Below are 27,448 nucleotides of genomic sequence, written 5' to 3' on the forward strand. Positions count from 1 at the left end.
CCATGGGAGCAGGATCGGACCCCTTCTCTTCAAAGGGCAGAGGGGTGCGGTCTGAAGAAATGTGGGAGGAGTCCATGCAATGTGGGGGGAGCCACGAGGTGACAGCTGACCGGCTGCAGCTACCCCATTGATGCGCTGGGCCGTAAGTGCTGGATGGAAGGAGGTCTCCATGGTGATGCAGCATTTGCTAGGATCTTCTTCACCCTGGCAGCTGGCCTCGCCTTTCAGCACCGACCCACAGCTTGACTTTCTAACCCTCTATTTTCTGGGGATGCAAACCAGGGGATCCATGGAAGGAGATCGGGTTGCACTAGATCAAACCAGAGCTCCATCCAGGTGCTGTCCTGTCTCCAGCACCAGCATCAGAGGAAGGTGTAGGAACTAGCGCAGGTGTTTGACACCGGGAGGAACATGAAAACCAGCAGCAAGGGTGACTGGGCACTACAGCTGGGTGCACCAGGGATGAAATAAGAAGGCTTCCCCCATCCTGCCCTGGCTCTGGGCCCCAAAGCTGGAATCAAGTCTTTCTTTAGAAGTTCAAAAGCCTCGGCTCCCATTCACTTCAGCGCCCCTGAAAACCAGGCCCCAGGGCGTGGGGTGCCCAAAAATCAAGGCGCCGCAAATAATAATAATTGTGGCCACTTATGAAAATCCGGGCCCTGACTTTTCCCTGTCTCAGTTTCCCTGTGCCCAAATGGGGAAAATGTTACTCACTTTGCATGGTGCTTTGCGACCGACGGTGGAGCAGTGTAGGGTAACTGCCAGGCATTTTCATGTATCCTCCTGGTGCTGCAGGAGGGAGCCCAAGCGTATACGGGCTTGTCTAGGGAAACTGGTTACCCTGCTGGAGCTAGGCCAGTGCAATCCGTAATGTAGACGCACTGCACTGATACAAACCCGGGCGTGCACTGGTCCTGCTTACTCGATAAGTCACGTTAGCGCAGGCCCAGCCTCAGGCTGGCAGCACGACCTTATTCGCCTCTGCCTTGCGGTGCAAAACAGATCTAACGCACTACAAGGGCTGGACCAATCTGCCTGCACTTTGCACCGACGTAACGCACTGCACCAGGTGCAGGGTGATGGAAAAGCAGGCCCGGGACTCGTTTTGCATTACTTTGGTGCAGAAACAAATTCTCCGGTGCACTCCCACAAAGAGGGGGGTCCATCCTGTGGAGTGTGACTAGTGCAGCTCCAGGGAGCGCAAGAAACGCATCGCTGCATTTTTTGGAAGCAACGCCGGCAAAGGGTTAAGCTCAAGGAACAAGGAAGGAGAGAAGCAGATGACAGGCCTGTTTTGTGTGAGCAGCGCGCTGAGCCCGCATGATGTATTTACCTTGGTGAGTGCGTGTGTGCAGGGGAGGGGGCTGCTTTCGAAAACCCAGCGGAGGGATGAATCACAAGCCTCAGTTTCAGGTGAGTCATTCATGAACCGTTCCCAAGGACTAGCGGAATCCGGCGTCAGTCCCCTCAAGACGAGTGGAATAATCGAACCCCACGCAATGCAGATATCGCTGAAGAAACTGACAGGAAGAAAATAAAGGCCCAGGAAAAATGAAATCCTTCCAAGCACAACACCCACCCTGCCACCTCCACATACACATACACACACACACCCCACACACCCTGCCACCTCCACAAACACACACACACATCCTGCTGTCCCCACACATACACACACACACACCACACTCTGCCGCCTGCACACCACACACACACACACACACACACACACACACACCCTGCTGCCTGCACACACACACACACACCCTGCCGCCTCCACACATACACACCACACACCCTGCTGCCTGCACACGCACACACACCACACACCCTGCCGCCTCCACACATACACACCACACACTCTGCCGCCTGCACACACACACACATACACACCACACACCCTGCTGCCTGCACACGCACACACACACACACACCACACACCCTGCTGCCTGCACACGCGCACACACACACACATAGACCCTGCCACCTCCACACATACGCACACACACACCCTGCCGCCTGCACACACACACCACACACCCTGCCGCCTCCACACATACACACACACACACACAAAACACCCACCCTGCCGCCTCGCCTCCACACACACATACACATACACCACACAGCTGCTGCCTCCACACACACACACACACAACACATACCCTGCTGCCTCCACACATAAACACCACACACCCTGCTGCCTGCACACGCACACACACACACAAAGACCCTGCCACCTCCACACATACACACACCACACACCCTGCCACCTCCACAAACACACACACACATCCTGCTGTCCCCACACATACACACACACACACCAGACACTCTGCCGTCTGCACACACACACACACACACACACACACACAGACCCTGCCACCTCCACACATACGCACACACACACCCTGCCGCCTGTACACACACACACAGAGACCCTGCCACCTCCAGACATACGCACACACACACCCTGCCGCCTGTACACACACACACACAGACCCTGCCACCTCCACACATACACACACACACACCACACACCCTGCCGCCTCCACACATACACACACACACAAAACACCCACCCTGCCGCCTCGCCTCCACACACACATACACACCACACACCCTGCTGCCTACACACACACACACACACACACACACACTCTGCCACCCCACTCTCTGTCTCTCCTCCCACCCCACACAGCTGGATAAGCATCTGTGTTAGTCATCAGATCCCAGCCTCCCCACCTGTGCAGATGTAAAGCTTGTCTGCTGGCCCCCTGTGTTTTCTGTCCACCACTGCAGCTGTGAGTCAGGAAAGCGAGGGAGGAGAGAAAGGAGTGGAGGCCGTGCGCTGGGCAAAGGGAGGTGGTGCATTTCATCCAGAGATGCGGGGGAGAGTGGGGGGGGGGGGGGTTGGCAGGAAATTTATGGGCAATAGGGAGCCGGGAGAAGCTGGGCCGGGAGTTGCCAGGCCTCTGTTATAACTGGCAGGTTTGGGGAAATACTGACCAACTCTGCTCTTGACCAGGGCTGTCTCACCAGCCATGGTCTGGGGCCAAGGCGGGCAGGGTGGAACCTTAGGGTGGGGGCCGATGGCTTGGCCTTGCTCTGTTAAAGACAGGAAATGCCCGTCTGCCATGCGCCCATCAGAGCTGTCCTCCGCTCTCCGGGCCGGTTCCCCACAGACTAGCAAGTCCAGTGCAAGGTCCCGGTCCTTATCTGCAAGGTGTTCAGTGCACTGCAAATTTAAGAGAGCCCAAAGCTCCAGGATGGTGACCAGAATCGACGGCTCCCCTCCTCGGGCCCAGTGGAATCTTCTACCACAAGGGCAAAGCTACTCTGAGCAGGAGACGGTGCTTCCTCGAGGGCCGGTCCAGCCAGTGCAACAAACTCCCCCAGGAGCTAAGGACCAGCCCAAAGCACCCTGCCTTCCTAGGGTGACCAGATGTCCCGATTTTATAGGGACAGTCCCGATTTTTGGGTCTTTTTCTTATATAGGCTCCTATTACCCCCCACCCCCTTTCCCGATTTTTCACGCTTGCTGTCTGGTCACCGTACGCCTTCCACTCCAAGTCCCAGGAGTGCTGCTCCGACCAGCCTGCACTAACGTAAACACGGACCTTTAAACAACAAAACCCTAACAAAACAGAACCCCCCACTGCCCACACAATTCTCCCCCGGGGGAGAGGATGGGAGAGAAAATGACTGATGTTCAACACTTTGCTTTAATGCCCAACTGGCCAGTGGGATCCTGCATTGATGAGGGCGGGATGAGAATAGAATTGGAGTAAAATATTGGACCCCAACGAGTGGGGGTTTGGTGCGCTTCATGTGTCCATTACTGGGGGAGATTGGGGTACACGGCCTTTTTAAAAACCTCGTGTTAAAAATAGGGCTGTCAAACAATGAAAAAAAAGAATCACAGTTAACTGCGAGATTTTAAAAAATAGTCGCGATTAATCGCAGTTTTAATCGCACTGTTAAACAATAACCGAATACCGATTTAAAAGTATTATAACTATTTGTGGGTGTTTTTCTCCATTTTCAAATGTGTTGATTTCAGTTACTGCACAGAATAGGAAGAGTAGAGTGCTCACTTTATATTACTATTTTTATTACAAATATCTGCACTGTAAAAAAGACAAACAAAAGAAATCGTGGTTTTCAAGTCACCTCATACGAGTACTGTGGTGCAATCTCTTTATCGTGAAAGTGTGACTTACAAATGTTGAATTATTCTATTTTTAGGGCTGCCGATTAATCGCAGTGAACGCAAGCGATTAACGCAAAACAAATGAATGCGTTGTTTTTAAAACAAGCACACCTCTGGTTTGACCCTCTTCACTCACTGTACTTCATTGCTTGGCGGACATTGGCACAGTTCTATTGTGTTCTCATGATCTGGCGGATAAATATCAGAAAAAGTTAATGCAGCAAAGCGGCAAAAGTTCAGGGCTTTTGAATGAGAAGTTTATTTTTTTAAAAAGTCTGTATGGTTCCCTGGATAAAAAGACGGTTATCTGTAGTTATTGCAAGGCTGAGTTCCAATACCCAGGGCCGCCCAGAGGGGGAGGGCAAGTGGGGCAATTTGCCCCGGGCCCCGCAGGGGCCCCCACAAGAATATAGTATTCTATAGTATTGCAACTTTTTTATGGAAGGGGCCCCCAAAATTGCTTTGCCCCAGGCCCCCTGAATCCTCTGGGCGGCCCTGCCAATACCATCAACGTACTTCAAGTCTGCAGTACCACCTACACGCCAAACATGCTTTCATCTCCAGTTCTTGCACTACCAACAGCAAATGAACCCTGCCAGCCGTGACAGAGTACGCTTCCAGAGTTTCGGGATCGCTACAAACCCATGGATCAGAGTCCAACAGCTACCCAATGCTATTGCAAAGCGGCTAGCTATGGACTGCAGATCACGCAACATTGTAAACGACAGAATGTTATTCCAATTGCATCTTCCAATCTGTCAGACACCTTGCCCTCCCGAGGAACCATTGCATCGCAAATATGAGACCTCCATCACAACGAGAAGACTACAACCTTGGAGCTTCTGAAAAATGCACAAACTGTTGTTTTGACTGGCGATCACTGGCCATCCTTGAACAATCACAGTTATCTTGGAGTCACGGCACACCTGATGGATGCTGTCTGGACACTGCAGTCTTTGCTGTAACAGTGACTCATACTGAAGAGAGACATTATGCTGAAACATGTCAGGGCATTTTGTAGATGTTGCGAAAGAATGGGATATTCAAGAATACTGAATGGACTGTAGGTTTTGAGTGAAGTTACATGAAAAAAAAATCTACCTTTGTAAATTGCACTTTCACGATAGAGATTGCACTCCGGTACTTGTATGAGATGAATTGAAAAACACGATTTCTTTTGTTTATCTTTTTTACAGCGCCAGTATTTGGCATCAAAAATAATAATATAAAGCGAGCACTGTATATTCTGTGTGGCAACAGAAATCCATATACACCTCTACCCCGATATAACGCGACCCGATATAACACGAATTTGGATATAACGCGGTAAAGCAGTGCTCCGGGGGGGCGGGGTTGCGCACTCCGGCAGATCAAAGCAAGTTCGATATAATGCGGTTTCACCTACAACGCTGTAAGATTTTTTGGCTCCCGAGGACAGCGTTATATCGAGGTAGAGGTGTATTCGAAAATGTAGAAAACCATCCACAAATATTTATAATACATTTCAACTGGTATTCTATGATTGTTCAACAGTGGGATTAAAACTGCAATTTTTTTTTTAATCTGGTTAATTGGTTTTGCGTTAATCGCTTGCGTTAAGTGCGATTAATTGGCAGCCCTTGTTAAAAGACAAATCCACAGCACAAGGAGAGTTGTAGCTGTATTATTGGGAAGCAAATTTAGGGACAGATTCCAGTCCCCCCCATTCATCTTGGGCAGCTCCTCACTCCATGAGCAGTGTCACTTCAGTGCCACTGTTTGTGGGATAAGACGTTGCGCAATACGATCAAGGCATCAGAGTTTCCCCCTTGGGATGAACGTAAGAAGTCCTCCTGCCTGAGCTGAGAGCAGGGAGGGAAACCACAACTGTCAGTGCTAGTGCCAGAATTTTCAAGAGCTCAACGCCCATAATCAGACACCAATTGTGGCTGCTACGCAGTGAATCTAGGGTCTCTCCTAGTTGAGCTAAAGGAGTGTCTCCAGTAGCTGGAATAGCAGTAGGTTATTATTCTCTGTGTAGACCAGCCACCATGGTGCTAGGCAAGCCAGCATGTTACAATTGCACTTTGGAAAGCAGGATTCTCATTGGATTCCAGTGGGGAAAGGGATTCTGTCTATCTTAGATACTTATCTGGCCCCAATACCACAGTCTCTGAGCACCTCACAATCTTAAACGGGTTTATCCTCACACTCCCCCTGCACGCTAGGGCACTGCTGTTATCCACATTTTGCAGGTGGGGAACTGAGGCACAGATTACGTCTACACTGCAAAAATCCCCAAAACCCAGCAGCAGCAAGTCTCAGAGCCCGGTTCAACTGACTTGGGCTTGCAGTGTAGTCAGGGCGGGGGGGGGGGGGACGACGGACATGGGTCTGAGAGTCTGGGCTCCAGCCTGAGCGGGAATCTCTGCACTGCAATTTTTACCCCTGAGCGGGAGCCCAAGTCACTTGAGCTGAGCTCTGAGACTCGCTGCCGCTGGTTTGTTGGGTTTGGGGTTTTTTTTTCTGCAATGTAGATGTACCCAGAGGGGCTAAGTGACTTGCCCAAGGTCACACACACAGATTGGGGCAGTACTGGGAGTTGAACCCAAGTCAAACGAATGCTCTAACCATTGGACCATACTGCCTCTCCATGTAAATCTTCCATAGGTTGAGTGCAAGGGATATACCAGAAGGCAGGGATTTTCAAAGACTCCCAGGGGAGTTAGGTGCTCGAATCAGATTAAAAGTCAATGGCAAAACAACACCCAACTCCCATAGACTCCGTAGAAAATCCAAGGTTTTTATGCCGTCCCTGAATGCTGGCCCGCAGGCTACGGACCTGAATAACACCGGGAATGAAGATATCAAGTAACTCCAGTTACTCCAATTCCTCAACTTCATAGTTCTGCTCCCCATAGCCAGGATATCAGCTTAGTAGAAAGTAGTCTGAAATATTAGTCACCTCTTTGAGAATGGAGAATTTATTACACCGAATAATGTAAGAAACAGGAAGGCGCTTCAGAATTTCCCTTTCGACTTATATTTCCGAGTGACGTTGCCTGGCACCAGAAAGAACGGAATACAAGACAAAGGGCTGGGGAAGACGTGACTTGGTGGGGATTTGATTCCTGGACTCGCCGCGGGAAGGGATTACAGGTAGAATGCCCAGGCGCTTACGTCGACGGAATGAAATAAGCTCTCAGGAGCAGCGAGGGGAAGAAATGCTCCAGCGTCCAAATGGAAGGAGAATGACCTCAGAATGCACGATCCAGCGCCAGCTGAAGTCACTGGGAGTTTTCCTATGCACGGCAAGGCAGCCCCCAGGGCCCACTCCTGTTCCCGTCACGGTCAATGGGAATCTTTCTGTTGACTTCAATGGAATCCCCAGAAACCGTGTTGCTGCCTCAGCGCCATGGAAAGTCCAGGCCCCCATTCAGCGCTGGCCTGCAGCCCCTTTATGCCAGCTCCGACCCCTCTGCCTAGTAGAAAGCCAGCTTGGCACAGAGCCCGGGGCAGGGGGCATTCTGGGCTGGGCCGGGGAGAGTGGAAGAGGGGCTAGCCATGACCCCTGGGGGTTCTGCGCCCCACAAAGCCCCCCAAGGGGAAGCAGAGGTGTAAGTGAGAGCCAGCACTGGGCACCGCAGCCCCAGATAAGGGAGGCACCACTTGCTTCCCCTGTGTCGTTGCACTGGGACCAGCACGGAGGCGAATCCTCAGTCTGGATGGTTATAAACAGTCCTGTATGTCCCCCGCAGGGCCACGGGCCAGGCAGTTACCGTCAAGTTAACCGGGCAGAGGAAATCGCCCTGGGGAAGGCAGTGTAGGACATCTACAGCCACACCCCCAGCCGGTGCAAATCAGCATCGCCCCGTGGGAGACAATGGGCCAGATCCCCGGCCGGTGCAAATCAGCATAGGATTGAAGTCAACGGAACTACCTAGATTGACACCAGTGGAGGAGCTGGCCCGTTCTTTTTCCAAACCACGTCAAGAACTTTCTTCCGGGAGGCGAAGGAAGTTCCTCCATCCCCGCGGAGAGAGAGGGGCTGGACCAACGGGCCATTTATATGGAAACGGGACTCCAGATTTCGAGGAGGGCTAAGCACTCGAGGGCCAAGCGTGGCTCTAAGGACGGCGAGGGCTCAGCTCCCACAACTGGGGCCAGATTCTCAAATGAGCTCAACCATAGACGACCTGTGGGTCAACCCCCAACGTCCGCCGCAGGGGCGGCTGGGCCCTTGTGAAAATGTGAGCACGGACTCAGAGCCTAACGGGGAGCTGCGCTCTTCAGACCCCCTCGCCCCTAACGCGCCACAGCAGGGCAAGATGCTCCGGCCTGGGTTACAAGTCGCTGTTTCGTCCCTGAATTCCCGCAGGCTAGATTCCCTCCCGAAAGTGGCCTTGCAGGGCCACCGCCCCCTCTTCCTCCACACGGGGCTGCCTTTGATTGACTCTGGGAGTGGAGCCAGACCCCCCAGCGGGCGGGGAGCCACACCCAGCTGTGGCAAGCGCCCTGTGCCGCGTCCGACAAAGAAGTCCAATGAAGATCTCTCCTTCCATACATTCCCTCTTGCAAGGCGGAGCTCCGGGTGGAAAGATCTGTTCCTTCCCAGGGGGGCTCCCGGGATAGGGCAGCCCCATCCTCGGGCCTGAGCCTAATAGTGCAATTGCAATCTAGACTTAGGCATCGGTGCTGTTTTTCGTATTCAAGCTCCCTTAGTAAAACACCCACCAGCGGGGTGTTATGAGAAAAAAAAATGGCACACGTTGAATGGGCCCTGGCTGTGGGCTGAATGGGCGTATTGTTAGCTCCAATTTTATATGATACACGAACACGACTTCAATAAAAAGCGAAAGTGTGTGTGGGGGGAGGGTGTGGAAGGAAAGAAAGTGCAAAGTATTCCTGAATTCCCTTTGATATTTAACTCCGCGTGGCAGGCGGCAGTTGGCGGAAGCAGTTGCTGCCTTTTAAAGATCTGTGACTAACCTGGTTTACGAATGTCTTTTCTTTAGCAAACAGCAAAAGCAATGAGTCTCCTCCGAGCCGGGCTGGCTGCTTGCGACAGCTTATTTATTAACGTCAGCCCGATCGGCGGTTCGCCACCTTTTCGGACAAGTCGTCAGCCTCACCGGCCCAGCCCCGGCCCCGCTGCCTCCCCATTCATTAAGGTCCAGGCAAAAGACCGCAGATACCAGTTAGCTCCCAATGGTGCCTCTTGCACCAGCGTTGGGAAGGCAATAAAAGGCAGCAACATGATGCCTTCAGCCATCTCCCCTCAACTCTGCTAACTTCAGTGGGTTGGAATGGGTGTCATGCACCGGGTCCACATGTTAGATTGGGATAGCTGCGTCATGCAGGGCTCCGAAAAATGTTACGCCCCGAGCACTGCAGTTAGGGTGATCTAACCCCTGTGCACAGGCAGCTAGGCCGACGGAAGAACGGATTAACTCATAGGGACGGAAAAACCCCTTCCGGCGATGTAGGCAGCATCGACACTATGGCGCTACCGCTGTGCCACTGTAACATAGGCGTACCCAGAGATAGAACTCAGACCAATGCTCTGACAATTGTCTTAGATGCTTGTCTTAATGGTAATGAAAGAGATGCCAAGCGGGGTGGTAAGACTGGGGTTTGGAATTCATATGGTCTGGGATACAATTTTCAAAAGCATCTGAAAGACTCAGAAATAACTTAGTGCCAGATTTTCAGAGGTATTTAAGCACCTCAAGATGCAGAGAAACCCATAGTGGCATCTTCAAAAGCAGGTTGGGGCCACAATCCCATTGAAACCAAAGGGAGTTAGGCACCTAACTTGCTTAGGCACTTGTGAAAATCCCACTAGGCACCTATCTGCATCTTTAGGCCTCTAAATACCTTTGAAAATACGTCCTCTAGGCACTTAGGCCCAGATCCTCAAAGGCACCTAAATACCTTCTAGGATCTGGGCCGTAGGAGCTGAAGTCACTTTTAAAAATGGGGTGTGGGCTCCTAATGCACGCAGGCGTTTTTGAAAATGTTACCCCTGCACACAGATAAGTTGCATCAGTTTAAATACTGATTTAGTCAAACAGGTGCAACCCCCTTACAACTGGTTTATAACTTATACTGGTTTGTTATTGAATGAATCTACCCTGATGTAACCCCTCTTAAATTGATTTCAGAGAGGCCACACAAGCAGGTCTCACCAATTTAATTCAATAGATTTATAAGCCGGTTGAGTTAACTTAGTGTAATTTCTGTGGGCAGACCAGACCATAGGCACATGCTTGAAGTCAAGCGCGTGCTGAGATGCTTTGCTGAATCAGGGCCAAACATCCAAGGTACCTGTCACCAAAGCCTGCAGCATGGGGCCCAATCCAATGCCTATGAAAGCCAATGGAAAGACTCAAATCGACTTCACTGAGAATTGGATCAGAGCCTCCATGTGCCAGTCCAGGAACCAGCAACTGAGAACGGTGGGTCCTGGACGATGCAGGAGAGGGCCTGAGGCCCAGGGAAGCTGACACTTTCTGCCCACCTCTAGACTGAACGTGACCGTGCATCTGCGCTGAGATCTTACCCAGCATCCTAAGAGCAACGAAGCTGACGCTCCGCTGCCCTGCCCCTGGGATAGCAATTTACAATAATGCAAAGCGAGTGTAAAACATGGCTGCCTTGCAGCATGTGACACTCCCTTTGCACAACACAAGGAGCAAGGGAGCAGAGCATCGGATCCACGAGCTACACAGAGCGGGGTAGGGATCTCAGAAAGGGAACCAACACCGTTCACCCTTAGCGAGGTGGTTCAAATCCAGCCCAGGTGAGTGACTGCCTGTCATTCCTAGTCAATAGCTCTCCACCCGCCTGACTGGACCAAGTGGGTGGATCTCAGGCCACGTCCCAGTGGTCAAGTGACCACGCTCCCGGCTACCTTCGATGGCGACCTCGGCAATCGTTGAAGACTCAACTCCCTCCTCAGCATGTGGGGAGCAGCCCTGGAAACCTTCCTCATCCTCACCAGTCTGGGGGATTATCAACCACACCCATAATAACTGGGCACCAGTTATTGGCCATCCCACCACAATTTCCCAAAGGATAAACCAAACTTCCAGCTGAGGCTTTCTAACCCGGCCAAGGCTCTCAGGGCTTCTCCCCAGGAACTTGCAGCTCTTCATATGGAAGACCTGTCCCCTTCTCAGCTGCATCCGATGAGTGAACAGGGCTGGCCGGCCCCCTGCCCTTCAGGGGGGCAGGCCACCCTGTTACAATCACCCTTTTTTCCTTGCTATCTGCATTCGGATGCCCCAGCTCATCTTGGAGGGGCTGTGACTGCAGGCGTGCCTGGCAGAGAGAGGGTGACACATGTTTACAGGCCGATCCCTGGAAGGGAAATGACCTGCTGCTCGGAAGAGTCTGGCTAAAGGACAATCCCCACGGCGTTAGCCCCCTGGAAGAACCAATGATGCAAGGGACCATGCTGGAAAAGAGGCTTCATAATCACGATCTGAATTGTACTCATGCCTAGAGGCCCTGGCTGAGATCAGGGCCCCGGTGGCGCACAATGCGGTGTAGAGGCATAGGAAGAGAGTTCCTGCTCTGAAGAGCTTGTCTATGGTCTTAGACTGTACGTTCTCCAGGGCAGGGACCATTTCTTTGTTGTGTTTGTACAGCGCCTAGCGCAATGGGGTCCGGGCCTCTAGGTGCTACTACAATATAAATAATGATACATAATACCACCCAGCTCTTATAAAGCATTTTTCATCTTTAGATTCGAAGTCGTTTACAAAGGAGGGCCAGATTAAAGAATTTTGGGGCCCTATTCACAATGGAAATGTGCCCCCCCCTTCCTTAAACAAGACAGAGAAGATGTCCTAGGCACCGCTACCCCCCAGAACAGAGGTTCTCAACCGGGTGAGGGAAGGATGCATCCAGCCTTCTGATGATTTGGTGGTCCTGGTAGAAGTGGGAGGGCCAAGCACCAGGTTGCAGCACCACTCACTCAAGTTTGGCCCAGCCATCCCTCCGTCATGATGGAGGGCGGGCAGCCAGGCCAAATTTGAGCAAGTAGCATTGCATAGGGTTGCGGCACCATTCAGTTTTGGGGGTGTTTCCCTCTCCAGGTGGTCAGGGGAAGCACACATTGATTAATCCAGGCCTGTCAGTATCATTATCCCCATTGTACAGATGGAGAAAACTGAGGCCCAGACAGGGAAGTGACTTGCTCTAGAGCACCCAGAAGGCCAATGGCAGAACCAACAATTGAATCCCAGTCCCCTGAGCCCAGTCGTCTATTCACAGGACCACGGTGCCTCTCCAACGGGAAGGGGGATCCCCCCACAAGGTGAAGTCCCCAAAAGCCCTTGCCACTAAACATCAAAACCACGATTTGTCTTTTGAACTCCCTGACGAAATAAAGCGTGGACCCAAACGGCACCTTCTTAGCAGCAGATGTGTCCATTTTCCAGCTACAATGAGCTACAGTTTACAACTTGCTACTCCCATGGGGGACTTCCCCCACCAACCGACCCGTTCCCCTTGGTCTTGAATGAGCGGCAGTCCCCCTCTAGTGGCTGGTCTGGCTCACTGGAGCCTAGACGCTGCTATTTCTGTACACCTATTTATAGACTCCCCGCTTCCCTACTCAGCATGTGCCAGCCAGTCACAGCTGGAAAGCAAAGATTCAGTGCAGCGTGGAGGAACAACGCATTCCCGCCCCCCCGTACGGCCTATCAAGAAAAGGACGAGGCAGATCTAACTCAAAGCAAGAATGAGAACTAAACATCCAACCATGCGAGGATTCCAGTCCCCGCCGTCAATATCCCTGTCGTGGGACGAAACCTCCCTCTCAGTTTACTGGACAAAAGTGGAGTTTTCCATTCTGGAGCGTTGGACAGTCCCAAAGAAAATTCCACAGACTCCTTGCCCGGTTTATGACAACCTGGTGAGTGGAGGTTCCACTCGCTGACAGAGACCCAGGCTCTGGAGTAGAGTTTGCACTTTTCCGGCCCCCACCAACCAGGCCAGATTTTCCGGCGTGCTCAGCGCCCATTGAAGCACTAAAATAAGTGGCCGGGTGCCAAGCTCTTTTGTAAGTCTGGAGGCCAGTAGTGTCGCGATGGAGATGCTGGGATGCAGGTGGATTTTAGAGCACTTGGAAAGCTGGTCTCAGCCTTAACCATAGCAGACCTACTGCCTCACTATAATTATGAAGGCAGCAGCTGTTGGGCTGCACTGTAGAACTTCACAAGCTGCCCTCTGGTTTGCTAACAGGACAGAAGGATGAGTAGACAGGCAGGTGGATGACTAGGTGGATGGACGGACACACAGATGCATGGACAGGCCGGGGGGTGTAGAGACGCACATAGACGAGCCAGGGGGATAGACAGCTGCACATAGGCATGGAGAGGGCAGGGGTAGGACAGACAGACATATGCAGGTGGATGGCCAGATGCACATCTGCATGGAGGGGGTGGATGGCCAGACAGACTGATGGGCAGATGGGCATAGGTGCTGGAACTGGGGGGGCCTGCCACACGCCCTGGCTGGAAGTGGGTTCCATCATATTCAGGGTTTACAGTTTGGTTCAATGGCTCTCAGCCCACCCTACTGTACAAACTGGTCCAGCACCCAGGATGGACAGACTGATGGACGGGTGGGTGGGTGGGTGGCCAGCCAGATAGATGGGTGGATAGACTGACTGGTGGGTGGGTAGACAGATGGACAGTCGGGTGGACAAATGGACTGGTGGGGGGTGAACAGATGGATGGATGGGTGGATAGACAGACGGACAGACGGACTGGTGGGTGGATGGGTAGACAGATGGGGGAGGTGGATAGATGGGGGGATGGGCCGACAGACAGATGGATAGATGGACGGGGGATAGGCGGACGGATGGGGGGGTGGACAGGTGGAGGGATGGGGGGACAGACGGACGGGGGATGGGCGGACGGATGGGGGATGGGACAGGTGGAGGGATGGAGGGACAGACGGACGGGGGATGGGCAGACGGACGGGGGATGGGACAGGTGGAGGGATGGGGGGACAGACGGACGGGGGATGGGCAGACGGATGGGGGGTCAGACGGACGGGGGGGATGGACAGACGGACGGGGGATGGGACAGGTGAAGGGATGGGGGGACAGACTGATGGGGTGGACAGGTGGAGGGATGGGGGGACAGACGGACAGGGGGGTGGACAGGTGGAGGGATGGGGGGACAGACGGACAGGGGGGTGGACAGGTGGAGGGATGGGGGGACAGACGGATGGGGGGTGGACAGGTGGAGGGATGGGGGGACAGACGGACGGGGGAGATGGGACAGGTGGAATGATGGGGGGACAGACGGACCGGGGGGGATGGGCGGAGTGGGGGACTGGACAGGCGCACGGACAGCCTGGCAGACGGACCGGACGATGGGGGCGGGGCGGCGCGATCGCTCTCCCCGCCCCCGCCCCCGCCCCCGCTCCCGCTCCAGCGGTCGGAGGCCGCGGGTCCGGCTCCCGGAACCTCCCCTTTAAGGCGGCGGAGTGACTCGCGCCCGCCAGGCGGACAGGCTGCCCCGGCCCCGCCCTTTAAAGGGGAGGTGCCCCAGGCCTGGGGTCTCTGGGCCCGGACCCGCCCCGCCCCCTGAGCCCGCGGCCCTCCGCGCCGGAGCGCATGCGGGGGGGCTTTGCGCTGCTGCCATGGTAACGCCCCCCCCAGGCCATGGGGGTGTCGGGGCGGCCAAGCCCCCCCCCCCCGCCCTGGGAGCGCCTGGGGGAGGCATCCACCGGGGTGGGGGGAGCTGGTTACCCTCGCCCCCCCCCCGGGGGAAGGCACAGGGGGGTTTGGAGGGAGCTAGTTACCCCCCCCCGGGAAGGCAGAGGGGGGGGGGGTTGGAGGGAGCTGGTTACCCCCCCCCCCGGGAAGGCAGAGGGGGGGGGTTGGAGGGAGCTGGTTACCCTCGCGGCCCCCCCTCCCCCCCCGGGAAGGCCCTGCTTTTTTTCAGGGAGTCTTGCAAGTCGGGTCTGAGTGGCATTGGCAGGGCTCCAATACATCTCTATGTTGCACGGGGCAGAACTGTGCCTGGCTGGTCCTGTTACACTTTCCTTTGCCTGAAAATCCGCTTCAGCCATGGGTTGGAAAGAGACGAACCCCTGCCTTGCAAAGAAAATAGACCCGTCTGTGGCCTGCCCCAGGCCCCTTTGGGCTTCAACCCCAAAGTAAAAGTACCGGCAGAGCAAAGAGACCTGGCGGTTCGGGTGTGGCATAAGAGGTGGGCAGAGAGGCCGCTGCCTGGGTGGAACGTACTCGCAAACGAAGCCGTCTCTCTTCCTCTCCTCCCAGGCTTGCAGGCTGCAGAAGCTGTTTGCTGTGGAAGAGGAGCTTGAAGACGAGGTGAGGAAATGCTTGTGAACAGGCCTGCAAACTATGGATCCGATAGCGGCCGTTGTCTCAAGCTTACCTTGGTCCTTGTGTCCAGCTGTGCTTTATGGTCCTGGTCTAGGGCTAACTATTAGCAAGTCTCTGATCTTAGGACCTTTGTAGCTGTGCTGGGTTCTTAAGTTAAAGGGCCAGGTTAGTTCGGTCTCGGGAGCATCCCGTGTAAAGACAGCTTGATCTTTGTGGTGCCTTGTCTGCTTTTGCAGGACTTCCTGTTGGCCGTGGAGGACGCGGAGAACCAGCTCTCAGATTTGGTCCCTGTGAATTCAAGATGTTTGAGGCCTTTTTCTTCTGGGTCCAGAGACCCAGGCACTCCCCTGGCACCAGCTCAGGAGTCCCCCCTACCTGCTTTTCCCAGTACCAGCCTGCTGTCCCCAGTCTTTGGGCTGCAGAACCTTCCCAAACTGAGAGTTGGGGCTGATTGCCCCTCCGGCAAAACACCTGGCCTGAGGCCTCTGACGGTGGTGAATGATCGGCCTGTGGATCCTCCAGCTGTGGGCTTCAAGACTCTAAAGAACCAGGTGGCCCCCACGTTGGCAGCACCGGCCCTGCGCACTTCAAACCGCGCGAGGGACTGCACGCCAAGCTGCAGCTCGGCAGCAGGGTTTAAGTTTGTGAGCCGACGGCCTCCCCTTCGGGAAGCTCCCCGTGATGATGAATTTGAAAATGACCTGTTCCTGGCAGCCTGCGTGCAGGCGGATGCAGCCTGCCTGCAGCCAGGTCCTGGGCCTGCCGTGGCTGAGAAGGGGATGCCTCCTCAGGTGTGCAGGAGGGACGAGAGTAGCCCTGGAGGGACAGCCTTCAAAAAGCTTCGGGTGGGAGAGCCAATGGTAACTCCTAGCCGTGGTGGCTCAGTCTCTCTGCAGCACGAGGGGACTCGGGCCTTCTCGATGGGGGCAGGCGGAATGCAGAATCGGTCCCCGTTCCAGCAGGCGGACCCTGCTCTGAAACTGAAGCTGAGGCCGAGCACAGCAGGTTCTTGCTCCTCTCAGTCTAGCCTAGTAGCTCCGGCTAGCTCCCTGGGGAATGCAGTCCCACAAGGCAGCACTGTTGCAGGCATGGCTTGTGGCACCATCTCCGCTCCCAGGTGCCACACTTCGCGGCCTTTTCAGGCATCTCGAACCGAAGCAAGCAGCCCTTCGGTGGCTCCAGTAAAGGCTCCAAGCCTCCACTCCCCAGGGAGTGGCAATCCAAGGCCACCAGCACCACGGATGCCCAGTCAGGGCTGTTCCACACCCAGAGGGCCCAGCAGCAGTTGGCGACCACCTCTTAGGCACCCCGCAGGACCACGGTCCTTGATGACTTGTGTGGAGTCACCGACTTCCACCCCAAGAGCTCCCTACTCAGCCTCTGCTGCTGCTGGGAACCTGCAGTCTCCGGTGGTCACCAATCACCTTATGCAGCTGGTCACGGCAGCCAACAAGACTCCCAAGGCTTCTGGCTGGACCCCGTCGCGGGTGAAATCTCGCCGCTTCCCAGGACCTGCAGGGATTCTGCCTCATCAGGTAGGACACATTGCAGAAGAGGTGGCTGAGATCTCTGTGGGAAACGGCAACTCAAACAGGGACACCAAGGGATTGAACTAATCGGTGTGTTGCCTTTCAGGTGTGAGCCGCACACTGCACCCACTCTCCACTGGCTTCAGAGCAAGCAAGGCATGACTGTTGCTTCCCTAGATTTGTCTTGTGCGTGTGGGGTCATGGGGAGCATTACCTACGTCCTCCCATCTTCGTGGCGATCAGAGAGGCAGCTACATAGCCATGTAGGCCCCAATCCTGAGACGTATTTAGGTGCTTAACGTCCCTCAATTTCAGTAGGCGTTAGTTGCCTAAATACCTTTGAGGATCTGGGTGGTGGTATCTAGGGGTACGTCCACCCTACCCGCCGGATCGTTGGGTAGCGCTCGATCTATCGGGGATCGATTTATCGTGTCTCGTCTAGATGCAATAAATCAATCCCCGAACGCGCTCCCCGTCAACTCCGGAATGCCACCAGAGCGACGGGGAAGACGCGGCCGTTGATCCCGCACCGTGAGGACGGGAGGTAAGTCAATCTAAGATACGTCAACTTCAGCTACGCTATTCTCGTAGCCGAAGTTGCGTATCTTAGATGGATTTCCCCCACCCCGGCCGCCAGTATAGACCAGCCCTAGATATAACAATACCTGCCCTAGGAATCCCCAACATTCAGAATATTTCAGGGGCATTTGAAACCTCTGGACAACACTGGGGATAGGAACACTGCTTTGGGGGCCACTATCTTACTGTGATTAAAGGGGGTTATACTGCAGTAAATATGACTTGTGAGTAGATCAATAGGGGTGAAAAGGGAAGATTGCTGTGCGATTTTATAGCAAATTGTATATTATCTCTGGGATCACTGAAGCGTAGGGCGGTTTTGCTTGTATTTGATATGTGAGGCACTGCTGAGCGTGAGCCCTCATAGAGTCAAGCCCTGTGTCACTCTCACTTTCTAGAGCTGGTGCATTAGCATGAGCCTGTGATGTCTGGGTTACAGCCACTGCAGGAGGGGGGGCTGTTTGGGTCTGCACCCAGAGCTGTGCTTGTTTGGGATTGGACATTTGGCTGTCAGCAGAAAAGTGGATGTGTTTAAAAAAAAAAAAAAAAAATGGCACCCCCTTATTCAGCAGCACTGTCCCCATTGTGTGTGCTGGCGCTGCTTTCTTAATGGGTGGAGGAGGGAAGCTTTATTTACTTCTAGGAAGACCGGCTCACTGCCTCTCCCTTGACCCCAGTTGCAGAGACCCCAGTCCAGCCTTGACTGTCGCTCTTTAACTAAGATTTGTAGCAGAACCTCTTTGTTTTGAAGGCTTGCTTTTGAGGCCCCAGCGACTTGCTATGAGAGATGTAAAAGATGCACTTGCCTCTGAGAGTGTCCTGAGCACATCCCTAATCCAACTGAGAAGCTGTAGTTGTAAGTAACAGATGCTTCTCTCTCTCTCTTGCTCTCCCCTAAGCATGGTGGGAAAAATCTGGAGGAAATCCTGATTTCCACTCCTCAGACTCCAGCCCATGGAGCACTGGCAAAGCTACGGATGGAGGTAATACTTTTTCCCTGTTTTCCCCCCACTCCATACACCTCTAGCAGAAACAGCGTCAAAATTGGGCACAGCACCCCAAAATGTGTCGCTGCTCCGTGCTGACTGCACCCAACAGCAGCATGAGGCATGGTACCAAAAGCTGCCCCTGATCAGGGTCTCATTTGCCTGTGAGATGTTGGTTGAAATACACCTTAGCAAAGCCAGAGAGACCCAAAAGCTTCAGAACAGTCCAGCAAATAGTCCACAGGTACTGGTCCCTTGGCATCGTGGCTTTGGTGATCTGCACTCCTCCGCTGCCGGCTGCTGCAGTCAGATCTTCTGCTAGGAACTTCTCAGAGCAGGCATGCTAACCTTCCCTGTGACAAGGGCACTTTGCGGCAGCTGGAGGCTAGTGGACCATTTGTTTTCTCCTTGGGGCAGAGCATTGTCCATCCACCCCAGGCCTCTTCCCAGAGTGGTAGACAGACCTGAAATGTCAGATGAAATTGCTTAGACCTGGATTAGAACTCTTCTCACCGTTCAGGGATGGAGTTGGAGCAGGGATCTCTGGCCTGCACCATCTCCATTAAACAGCATAGAAATTAATTGGAAAATACAGACTAATGGGTCATCTCGCCTGTCCCCTGGCAGTGCAACATAGAATTCATTGTTCCTATAGGAAGTGTCCTGTGCTTTGTCCCGTTCCGACCCCCGCCAGCAACTGTCTTGATTGTGGCATCCTCTCCTCGGGGCGTAGTCCTGGCTGGTGTCTAGGCTCAATTGCAATGACTGTAAATAAAACCACCAGCCCTGTGGGGCTTTTTGGAGCATGTGAGCCATGTTGGGCCCGCAAACTGGGTTTGCTGCTAATAGCTTACTCGGTATGTCCACACTACAGAGACTACAGTACCTTTAGTTACACCCCATAGCTATGCTGGCATAATCCTGTAGCGCAGATGCACCAAGGGAAGGGGTTTCTCCATCAGTGCAGGAATGCCACCTCCCTGGACGATGGGTGCTAGCTAGGTCGACGAAAGCACCCTTTGTCAATATAGCTGCATCTATGCTAGGATTAGGTTCAGCATACCTGGATTTTTCACACCTTTGACTAATTTAGGTATGTCAACCTAACTTAAGTGTAGACCAGACCTCAGATACTGGTAGGGTTGGCAGAATTTGATCTCTCTCTTTTAAATAATTGTGACTGATAAAAGCAATGTTTATTTTTAAGCATTTTTTTTTAGATTTTTATCTATTTTAAATTTTCAAAGTTGTGGGAAATTCTGGGGAGGGGATTCATAGTCATTTAATGACACTAGACACTGAGATTCAAAAAGTTAAAGCGTTACAAGCCGTTAACACACACTGTCAGCATCTCATGTCAAAAGATACAAAGTAAATCTCCTTCCATCAACCAATCAGATCTGTTTTTTACTGTTTGTTTGTTAGTGCATTTGTAACCAGCCTGATTCAAAAGGCTAAATCGCAGGATTCAGAGTAGTTCTCAAGCAGCATTTTTCTCTCTTTGCCTGTCTCTATATTTTGATTCTTATTGATGGAAATATTTTTTTTGTTGGCTTGTGTGTGTGTTCAGTGAAATCAACATTTATCGATTAAAAATCTAATCCTTCCAAGCCTAGACCTGGGATTCTGACCCAAATCAAAAGGTAGGGTTATCCTATAGAGCTCATGAGTAGCGGTGATTCGGTGTGAGGGTCAGCCCTCATTCCCCTAATGCTCTACTTAGAGCAAAGGTTTTGTCTCTGCATAGCCAAAGAGATGCTAGTACAAGATAAACTTTACCTTGATTCTGAACATAGTGACCATATCCATCCTGTGACTCCAGGAAGTGCCGAGTTCTCAGCAACCAATAGACGAGGACTTTGGAAAAGGCCCCTGGATTGCCATGAAAACCGAGCTGCGGTTGGATGAAAGAGACCCCTCCTGTTTCCTCAGGACATATAGCGTGGCCATGGTGCTGAGGAAGGTAAGGAGGGGCCTGTGCTGGGTGTGAAGGCTACTTCCTGGTAAGACGAGTTCAGCTCCTCTGTGTTGCCTCTGCACTGGCATCTCCCCCGGGGTTTTGTCCAGGCTCTCTAACCACCTGATAGTTTTGGCTTCCCCAGCCGGGCAGTGCAGCTCCAACAAGATAGAACGGGGTCCAGCATCTGCTACTTTCATGGAGCCCCCCTGCGACAGCCTCCTCTGCGTAGGGGCTGATGGGCCTGATATAACTTGTCTGAAGCAGCAGTTAGCGGCAATTTCCAGTTGTCACCAGGACACTAGTAACTGCTGGCGCTGTTTTGTGAAACCGCTAGTGCAGTTTGAGTTGAGAAGCCTGCTGGCCCGCACGCCTTGACCACGGGAGCTCAAAACTAATCCGGCTTCAGTTTAGCGGTTGTTCCCTTTAAAAGCATGTTCAGTAGTCCTATTTTCACAACCACGGTAATGTCCCTGCTGCTGCCCCAGGGAGCTAGATCCTATCATCTGCAGAGTATGGAATCCCGGGATAAAATACTATCCCATTGCCCCAGGACTGTTCCCGCTAAGATGCAGTGACCCATGGGAATTATCCTCTCCCTGCACAAACTAGTGTCTTAAAAATGGTTATTAAAGGCTCATGCACGAAATAATTTATTATATGGACAGCCACACATGGCACTTTTCTCTTCAGAGCAGTTTACAAACAGTAGTCAAGTTACACTGGCATGGTGGCCTAATACACCCAGATGTCTGCTATAAGCAGATGATTATACTTGATTGACCACATTCTAATAGGCACAGGTGCTTCTATCCAGTGAATGATCATCCAGAACTCAGCACCTGCCGGTAGTTGAGTCTCATCCCAGCAATCCACTTGGCTAACCACAAAAAGTGCCTGTGACAGGATTTCTGAGCTTTCCTCTGACTGTGACCAAGTTCATTGCTAATGCTTTGATCGAAATAAGCAATTTGATCTTGTCTATCCAGCAGGAGCACTTGTCACTTGTACCTGGGCCCTTTATTCGGCTGCTTCCTTCAGAATTTTTGGCCTATTTCTTTACAATGCAATGAGAAATGTCTAGAGACAGTGACTGAATTATTCAGTTCTACCTGCTCTACAGCTGTCGGGGTTAAGAGGTGGAAGTCATGTGGGAGGAGAGGGGCTAGTGAAAATAATTTAGCCCTAGATCAAATTAATCGGAGGATCAAAGTAGCCCATGATTGAAGTGAGCAGAAGTCTCTTTATTATTCAAATAGACACCTGCTAGCCACGTTGCGTATACACTGGCTTCTAAAAAGCCACATGCACCAGATGGTGGTAACATTCCCCTCCCATTCATTTGTACACATGCGCTTTAGGTAGGGTTACCATATCTCATAAATAAAAAAAGAGGACCCTCCACGGGCCATGGCCCCGCCCATTTCCCCACCCCTAGCCCCGCCCCAACTCCGCCCCTTCCCCCACCCTAACTCCGCCCCCTCCTCCCTCCCACTCCCAGCCAGGGGGAAAGGGCTGCCCCAGTGCTACCAGCTTCACGGTTTGCCGGGCAGCCCCCAGACCCTGCGCCCCCAGCCGGCGCTTCCCCAGCGCAGCTGGAGCCTGGGAGGGGAAGCGCCCAGCCGGGGGCGCAGGGTCTGGAGGCTGCCCAGCAAACCGTGAAGCCGGTAGCGCTCAGGCTTTGGGCAGCCCCTATGCCTCCGGACCCTGTGCCCCCAGCCGGGCACTTCCCCTCCGGGGCTCCGGCGGCTCTGCGTAACTTACACTGTATAAGTTACACAGAGCCGAAGAGGAGCAGAGCCCCCGCAGCTGGAGGCTCTGCTCCTCTTAGGCTCTAAGAGCCGGGCTGCCCCAGCGCTACCGGCTTCGGGCAGCCCCCGTGCCTCCGGACCCTGCGCCGCCGGAGCCCGGGAGGGGAAGTGCCCGGCTGGGGGCGCAGGGTCCGGAGGCAAGGGGGCTGCCCGAAGCCGGTAGCTCTCAGGCAGCCCAGTTCTTAAACAGAGCCTCCAGCGGCTGCGGCTCTGTGTAACTGACACTGGGTCAGTTACACAGAGCCCCGGGGTCTGGAGGCTCCAGCCGCTGGAGGCTCTGTTTAAGAGCCGGGCTGCCCAAGCGCTACCGGCTTCGGGCAGCCCCCGTGCCTCCAGATCCTGCGCCCCCAGCCGGGCACTTCCCCTCCCGGGCTCCGGCGGCGCAGGGTCTGGAGGCACGGGGCTGCCCGAAGCTGGTAGCGCTCGGGCAGCCCGGCTCCTAAACAGAGCGGGGGCAGCTGGAGCCTCCAGCCGCGGGGGCTGTGTGTAACTGACACAGTGTCAGTTACACAGAGCCGCAGCCGCTGGAGGCTCTGTTTAAGAACCGGGCTGCCCAAGCGCTACCGGCTTCGGGCAGCCCCCCTGCCTCCAGACCCTGCGCCCCCAGCCGGGCACTTCCCCTCCCGGGCTCCAGCAGCGCAGGGTCTGGAGGCACGGGGCTGCCCGAAGCCGGTAGCGTTCAGGCAGCCCGGCTCTTAAACAGAGCCGCCATTTTCCCGGACATGTTCGGCTTTTTGGCAATTCCCCCCGGACGGGGGTTTGACTGCCGAAAAGCCGGACATGTCCGGGAAAAAGAGGACGTATGGTAACCCTAGCTTTAGGGGAAGTATAGAATGGCGCCTAGAAGTTGAAGGCTGCTAATCAGCTTCGATCCAGGGGTGTCCACGCTTCTCAGCCTGAGGGCCACCTGTGTCCTTTGCAGCCCCAGGTCCTTTTGGAATCAATACTTCTGTGGCAGATTTTCTGCTCCCTTTGTGCCACTCGGGCTGAGGAGCAGCAGGGAAGGGACAGAAGCGCCTCCGAGCTCGCCTGGCTGACATCAGAGCTGTGGCGCTGCGTCCTCCCTTTAGCGATGAGTGTGGTTCAGACACTTCTGTGTTAAGCTCACCGAGGGGGGCTCTTGGAACCTGGGTTGCGTGATCAAATACCAGCGACGTTCTTAGCAGAGTTGCCCTGGAGGGCCCCAGAGTGCGTGCCATGATCCTAGCCCACCCCTTTGGCAGAACATGTAACATGAGAGTGCAGCATCGTACCTGGAGCCCCGAATTCCCCATGTCCTTGAAGATTGATTGTGGTAATAGTGGCGCCTGCAGGCGCCAATGGGGATTGGGGTTCCATTGTGCTGGTGCTGACAGTGCAAATAGTGAGAGAGCCCCCACCGCGAAGGTCTTCCTGTGGGATTTGGGGACAGAGAAGGGAAGCGACTTGCCCAAGACCATGTAGGGGGTCTGTGGCAGAGGCTGGAATTGGCCCCATATCTCCTGAATTCCCAGGTCAGGACTTTCAGCGCAAGGTGACCTTTCCTCCGCTTTAGCGAGTTGCCATAGGCAATGGTTCTCTGTCTGTCCTCCGTGCAGGCAGCGCTGAAGCAGCTCCCGAAGAACAAGGTCCCCAGCATGGCGGTGATGATCAAGTCACTGACGCGCACCAATGTTGACGCTGGTGTCGTGTTCAAGGATCCTACCGGTAAGGACAGAGGTTGGGTCACTGGGGCCGGTGAGCAGGGCTGTTGACCAGCAAAGGAACTATAACCAACAGCTAATAGCTGGCTGTCCTCATACAAAGATCTAGTTTCCCATCTGAAAATATATGTAGTGCCTGCCCGCTGGCTTTCCCTGGGGTCCCTCTGCTCTGCTGAACCACACACATGAGGCACATCCGGTTCACCTGATCAGACCTGATCAATGGCCCATCAGCTCCGTAGCCTGCCTCTAGCAGTGGCCTGTGCGATGCAGAACGCCCACAGACAGGATTGTGTAGTTCTGTATGTCGGTGGGTTTGCTTCCTTTCCGACGCCTGCAGCAATCCGCTGCTGCCCCTCAAGCATGAGACTTGCTGCTCCCCGTCGGGACCGTGACCTCTCTGCTGTCTAACTCTGGCCTCCTGTTAGCTGTGAACTCTCACAGGCCTCTCCACGCTGCGTGGCGGAGGAGTCGCTCATTGGACATCGTGATCAGCTAGGGCCTATCTCCCAGGGGCCAGTGCAGGATTGATCCTAGCAGTGTCCTCCAGTGGGCTCCTCTTTTGTCAGAGCCAGGAAGCTGGACTGGAAATGGCAAGATGAGGCGCATTGAAGAAGTAACACTCCAGCTTGCCCCCTTGTCCTGATTTTGCCCCCCCCCCACACCTCCCCAGGTGGCTTGTCAGCACCGCCTCTTGGCTACATCCTCGCAGGTGGATTTGCCCCATGCATAATGGCACAAAGCAGTGTGCCAGCCGCGTTGGTCTGACTGCACCTGCCCCACGTTGCTGATGGGTTCTCTCTGTCCTGTCTGCAGGAGAGATGCAGGGGACAGTGCACCGCCTGCTGCTGGAGGAGAGACTGAGCGACCTGAAGGCCGGTTCAGTGCTTCTCTTAAAGCAGGTACCTGAGGCAAAGGAGATTAGGGCCAGGGTTATGTACTGAAGGACTCTTAGGTGGGTCGATTTTGTTCCTGGAGGTAGATTCCCTATGGCTTTTAGGGCTCCAGTTCGGGGGGTGGATTTAATAAGGGGGACGCAGATTCATCTGCCACTAGGTGTCTCTTACTGCTTCCATTGTCTGAGATGAATGGGATAAGGAGGGAGACCTCTTCCATCCTCCATTAAAATACTTCTGTAGGCAGTGACTAGTTGGCACAGATTGTTTCCCCCTACTGCCCCCCAGGTGGCTGGCTGTCCTCAGAGGCCATAGAGACTGAACTCACCCACCTGCCCCAAGAGGGGGCGGAAGCCTATTAATCTATCCCACACTGCCCCAGCTTTGGATCTGGGCCATCGGCCCCCAGCACTGTCAATCATCTGTCACAGAGGCTGGTGAAGAGGGACATCTGCGAAGCCCTATGGAGGTGCTGATTCTTTTTCCAATGGCATCTGCCCCTTCCCTCTCGCAGGGAGCGCTGCGGGGAATAGGCAGAGGCCAGAGAACTCTGGGTCCAGGCGAGTAGCCTTTCCCTCTGGTTGCAGGTGGGGGTGTTCTCCCCGTCCCACCGCAATCACTACCTCAACGTGACCCCCAACAACCTGGTGAAGATTTACCTGCCGGAGTCCAGGGCTGGGAGCCCCCTGCAGCCGTCGCAGGAGCCTGGGGAGATGGGAGACGGGACGGTGCCAGTGTCCTTAGAGTTACAGTGCAATGCCAAGCAGAGAGCTGTGCTGGGGGCGTCTCCTGTGCTCTGTGAGGTATTTCCGAAGGCTGACCTGGCCAGGTCTGGGAGTGCTGTGCTAAGAAGCTGAGCATGGCTAGGGGGCTGAAGGAGGGGCTCTGATGGACTCAGGAGGAACCGATATCCAAGTCCTTGCAGGGGGGTGTTTTGAAGGAACTTGGGGGACTAAGGAGATTCCATGGGGAGGATGTACTGCCATGGGAGACATCAGGAAACAAGGGTCTGATGCTGTGGTGCTGAGAGCAAACAAAGGGAAAGCCCAGAGCATCTCACTTGGGTCTGGCTCTTTGTAGGTCCAAAGCCCGGCTGAATTCCAGCAGGACTCCCCAGAAAATCTCTCCGGGGGTGCTCCCAACCCCAGGAGCACATGGAGCTCCAGGAGGGATGGAAACAGCAGCTGGCGGACGGAACCATCCTGCCATGGAGACAGCACGTCGGGGTCAAACAGACCTTCCCAAGAGGAGCCCCCGGGGGCTGAAGCCTGTGACATGGGTAAGGCAGATTCTGCTGCAGATGTTACGGGCCAGATTCCCCAAAGAGCTCCGCTTGTTGGGCGCATGGTGGGAGCTGAGCTCTCCTGAAAACTTGGTTCCAGTGGCGGGTGCCAGGCACTCGAATCCGGCCCACCCACCCTCTAGGCCAAACGCCTTCCACTGGTGCCATCGCACAAGGGCCGTGTCTGCCATCTATAGGGAATCCCGGAAGAAAGTGGAAGACATGATGGATCTTTCCCCTAATGTCATCTCTTATTTTTCCCTTTCCCAAACGTGTTTAATCCTTTCATAGAAGTGGGCCCATCCACTTGGAAGTGTAACTCCTGGGGTGAACGGGTTAATCTCCCAGTGACCGGGTCTGGATGCCCCTGGGGATGAAATGGGAAACTTTTAAGAAGAGGGGGAAGAAATGGACTTGAGCCCCTGTTCTTCTCCTGTCTGTGCAGACGATCTGGATGGGCTCCTAGGACAGCTGCCAGAGGACTTCTTTTCTGCTTCTGCCATGGAGAGCAGCCGGTGACCCCCTCTGGAGCTACGAGGCGAAGATCCCCCAGCCAGCACGGAGCTGGATGGTCACTCAGCCAGGGGCAGCACCCGGGCTGAATCCAGGCAGAGCAAGGACTCTGAACAGCGAGGTGACTTGTGTGCCTTAGGTATCCTGTATATGTTTATGAATGGTAAGTTTGTTGTGTGTCTGGGAGCTGTGCTGACGGATAGTCTGGGACTCCCATACAGAACAGGGGCGACGCTGGCAGCCCTGATGTGAAATGATTCCTGCCTTGTTACCGTTGGGCCCTTCCAGCAGCACCCTGGCAGTCTTTGCTTGGTGCCTTTGACTGATCACGACCCGCGAGTGATACAGCTTTCCCTGCTTGTATCTGATTCCTGCATTAAATGGGTGTTCGGTACCTTTCACGTGTGACACTCTTTCTTCAGCTGCCCCGCTTTCCTCCCCTTCGATTTTATGCAAAGCCAGCCTGTCTCCTAGCCAGGGGAGCATGGTGCTGTGTGGGGAGGCTTCTGTTAACTGGAGCATGTCTCCTTTAAAGCATTAACATAGAGCTGGCTGGGTTGCTTTTGGGAGTGAAGGAATCCCAGGCCGTGCTCCTACAACGTGCCCATTGACCTCACTGGGGAGAGACGCGTGCAAGGACTGCGCAATCA

At 54.1% G+C, this 27,448-nt stretch overlaps 1 protein-coding gene across 2 annotated transcripts; it reads left to right on the forward strand.

Moving 5' to 3' along the window:
• The first annotated feature begins 14,706 nt into the window (after positions 1–14,706).
• HROB (homologous recombination factor with OB-fold) lies at positions 14,707–27,192 on the forward strand. 2 transcript variants are annotated; one of them, XM_065578026.1, is made up of 10 exons: positions 14,707–14,857; positions 15,498–15,548; positions 15,800–17,098; positions 18,571–18,654; positions 20,480–20,620; positions 24,003–24,111; positions 24,924–25,009; positions 25,591–25,806; positions 26,084–26,282; positions 26,577–27,192. In XM_065578026.1, exons 1-10 carry the CDS (start codon positions 14,855–14,857, stop codon positions 26,660–26,662), a joined length of 2,274 nt encoding a protein of 757 aa, XP_065434098.1. In that variant the 5' UTR covers positions 14,707–14,854; the 3' UTR covers positions 26,663–27,192. The 2 variants fall into 2 exon arrangements, with proteins under 2 accessions (XP_065434098.1, XP_065434097.1); XM_065578025.1 differs by having other exon boundaries at positions 14,728–14,857; positions 26,731–27,192.
• The last annotated feature ends 256 nt before the right edge of the window (positions 27,193–27,448 follow it).

The sequence above is a fragment of the Chrysemys picta genome, chromosome 24 (assembly GCF_011386835.1).
Source record: "Chrysemys picta bellii isolate R12L10 chromosome 24, ASM1138683v2, whole genome shotgun sequence".
Classification (NCBI taxonomy): Eukaryota; Metazoa; Chordata; order Testudines; family Emydidae; genus Chrysemys; species Chrysemys picta.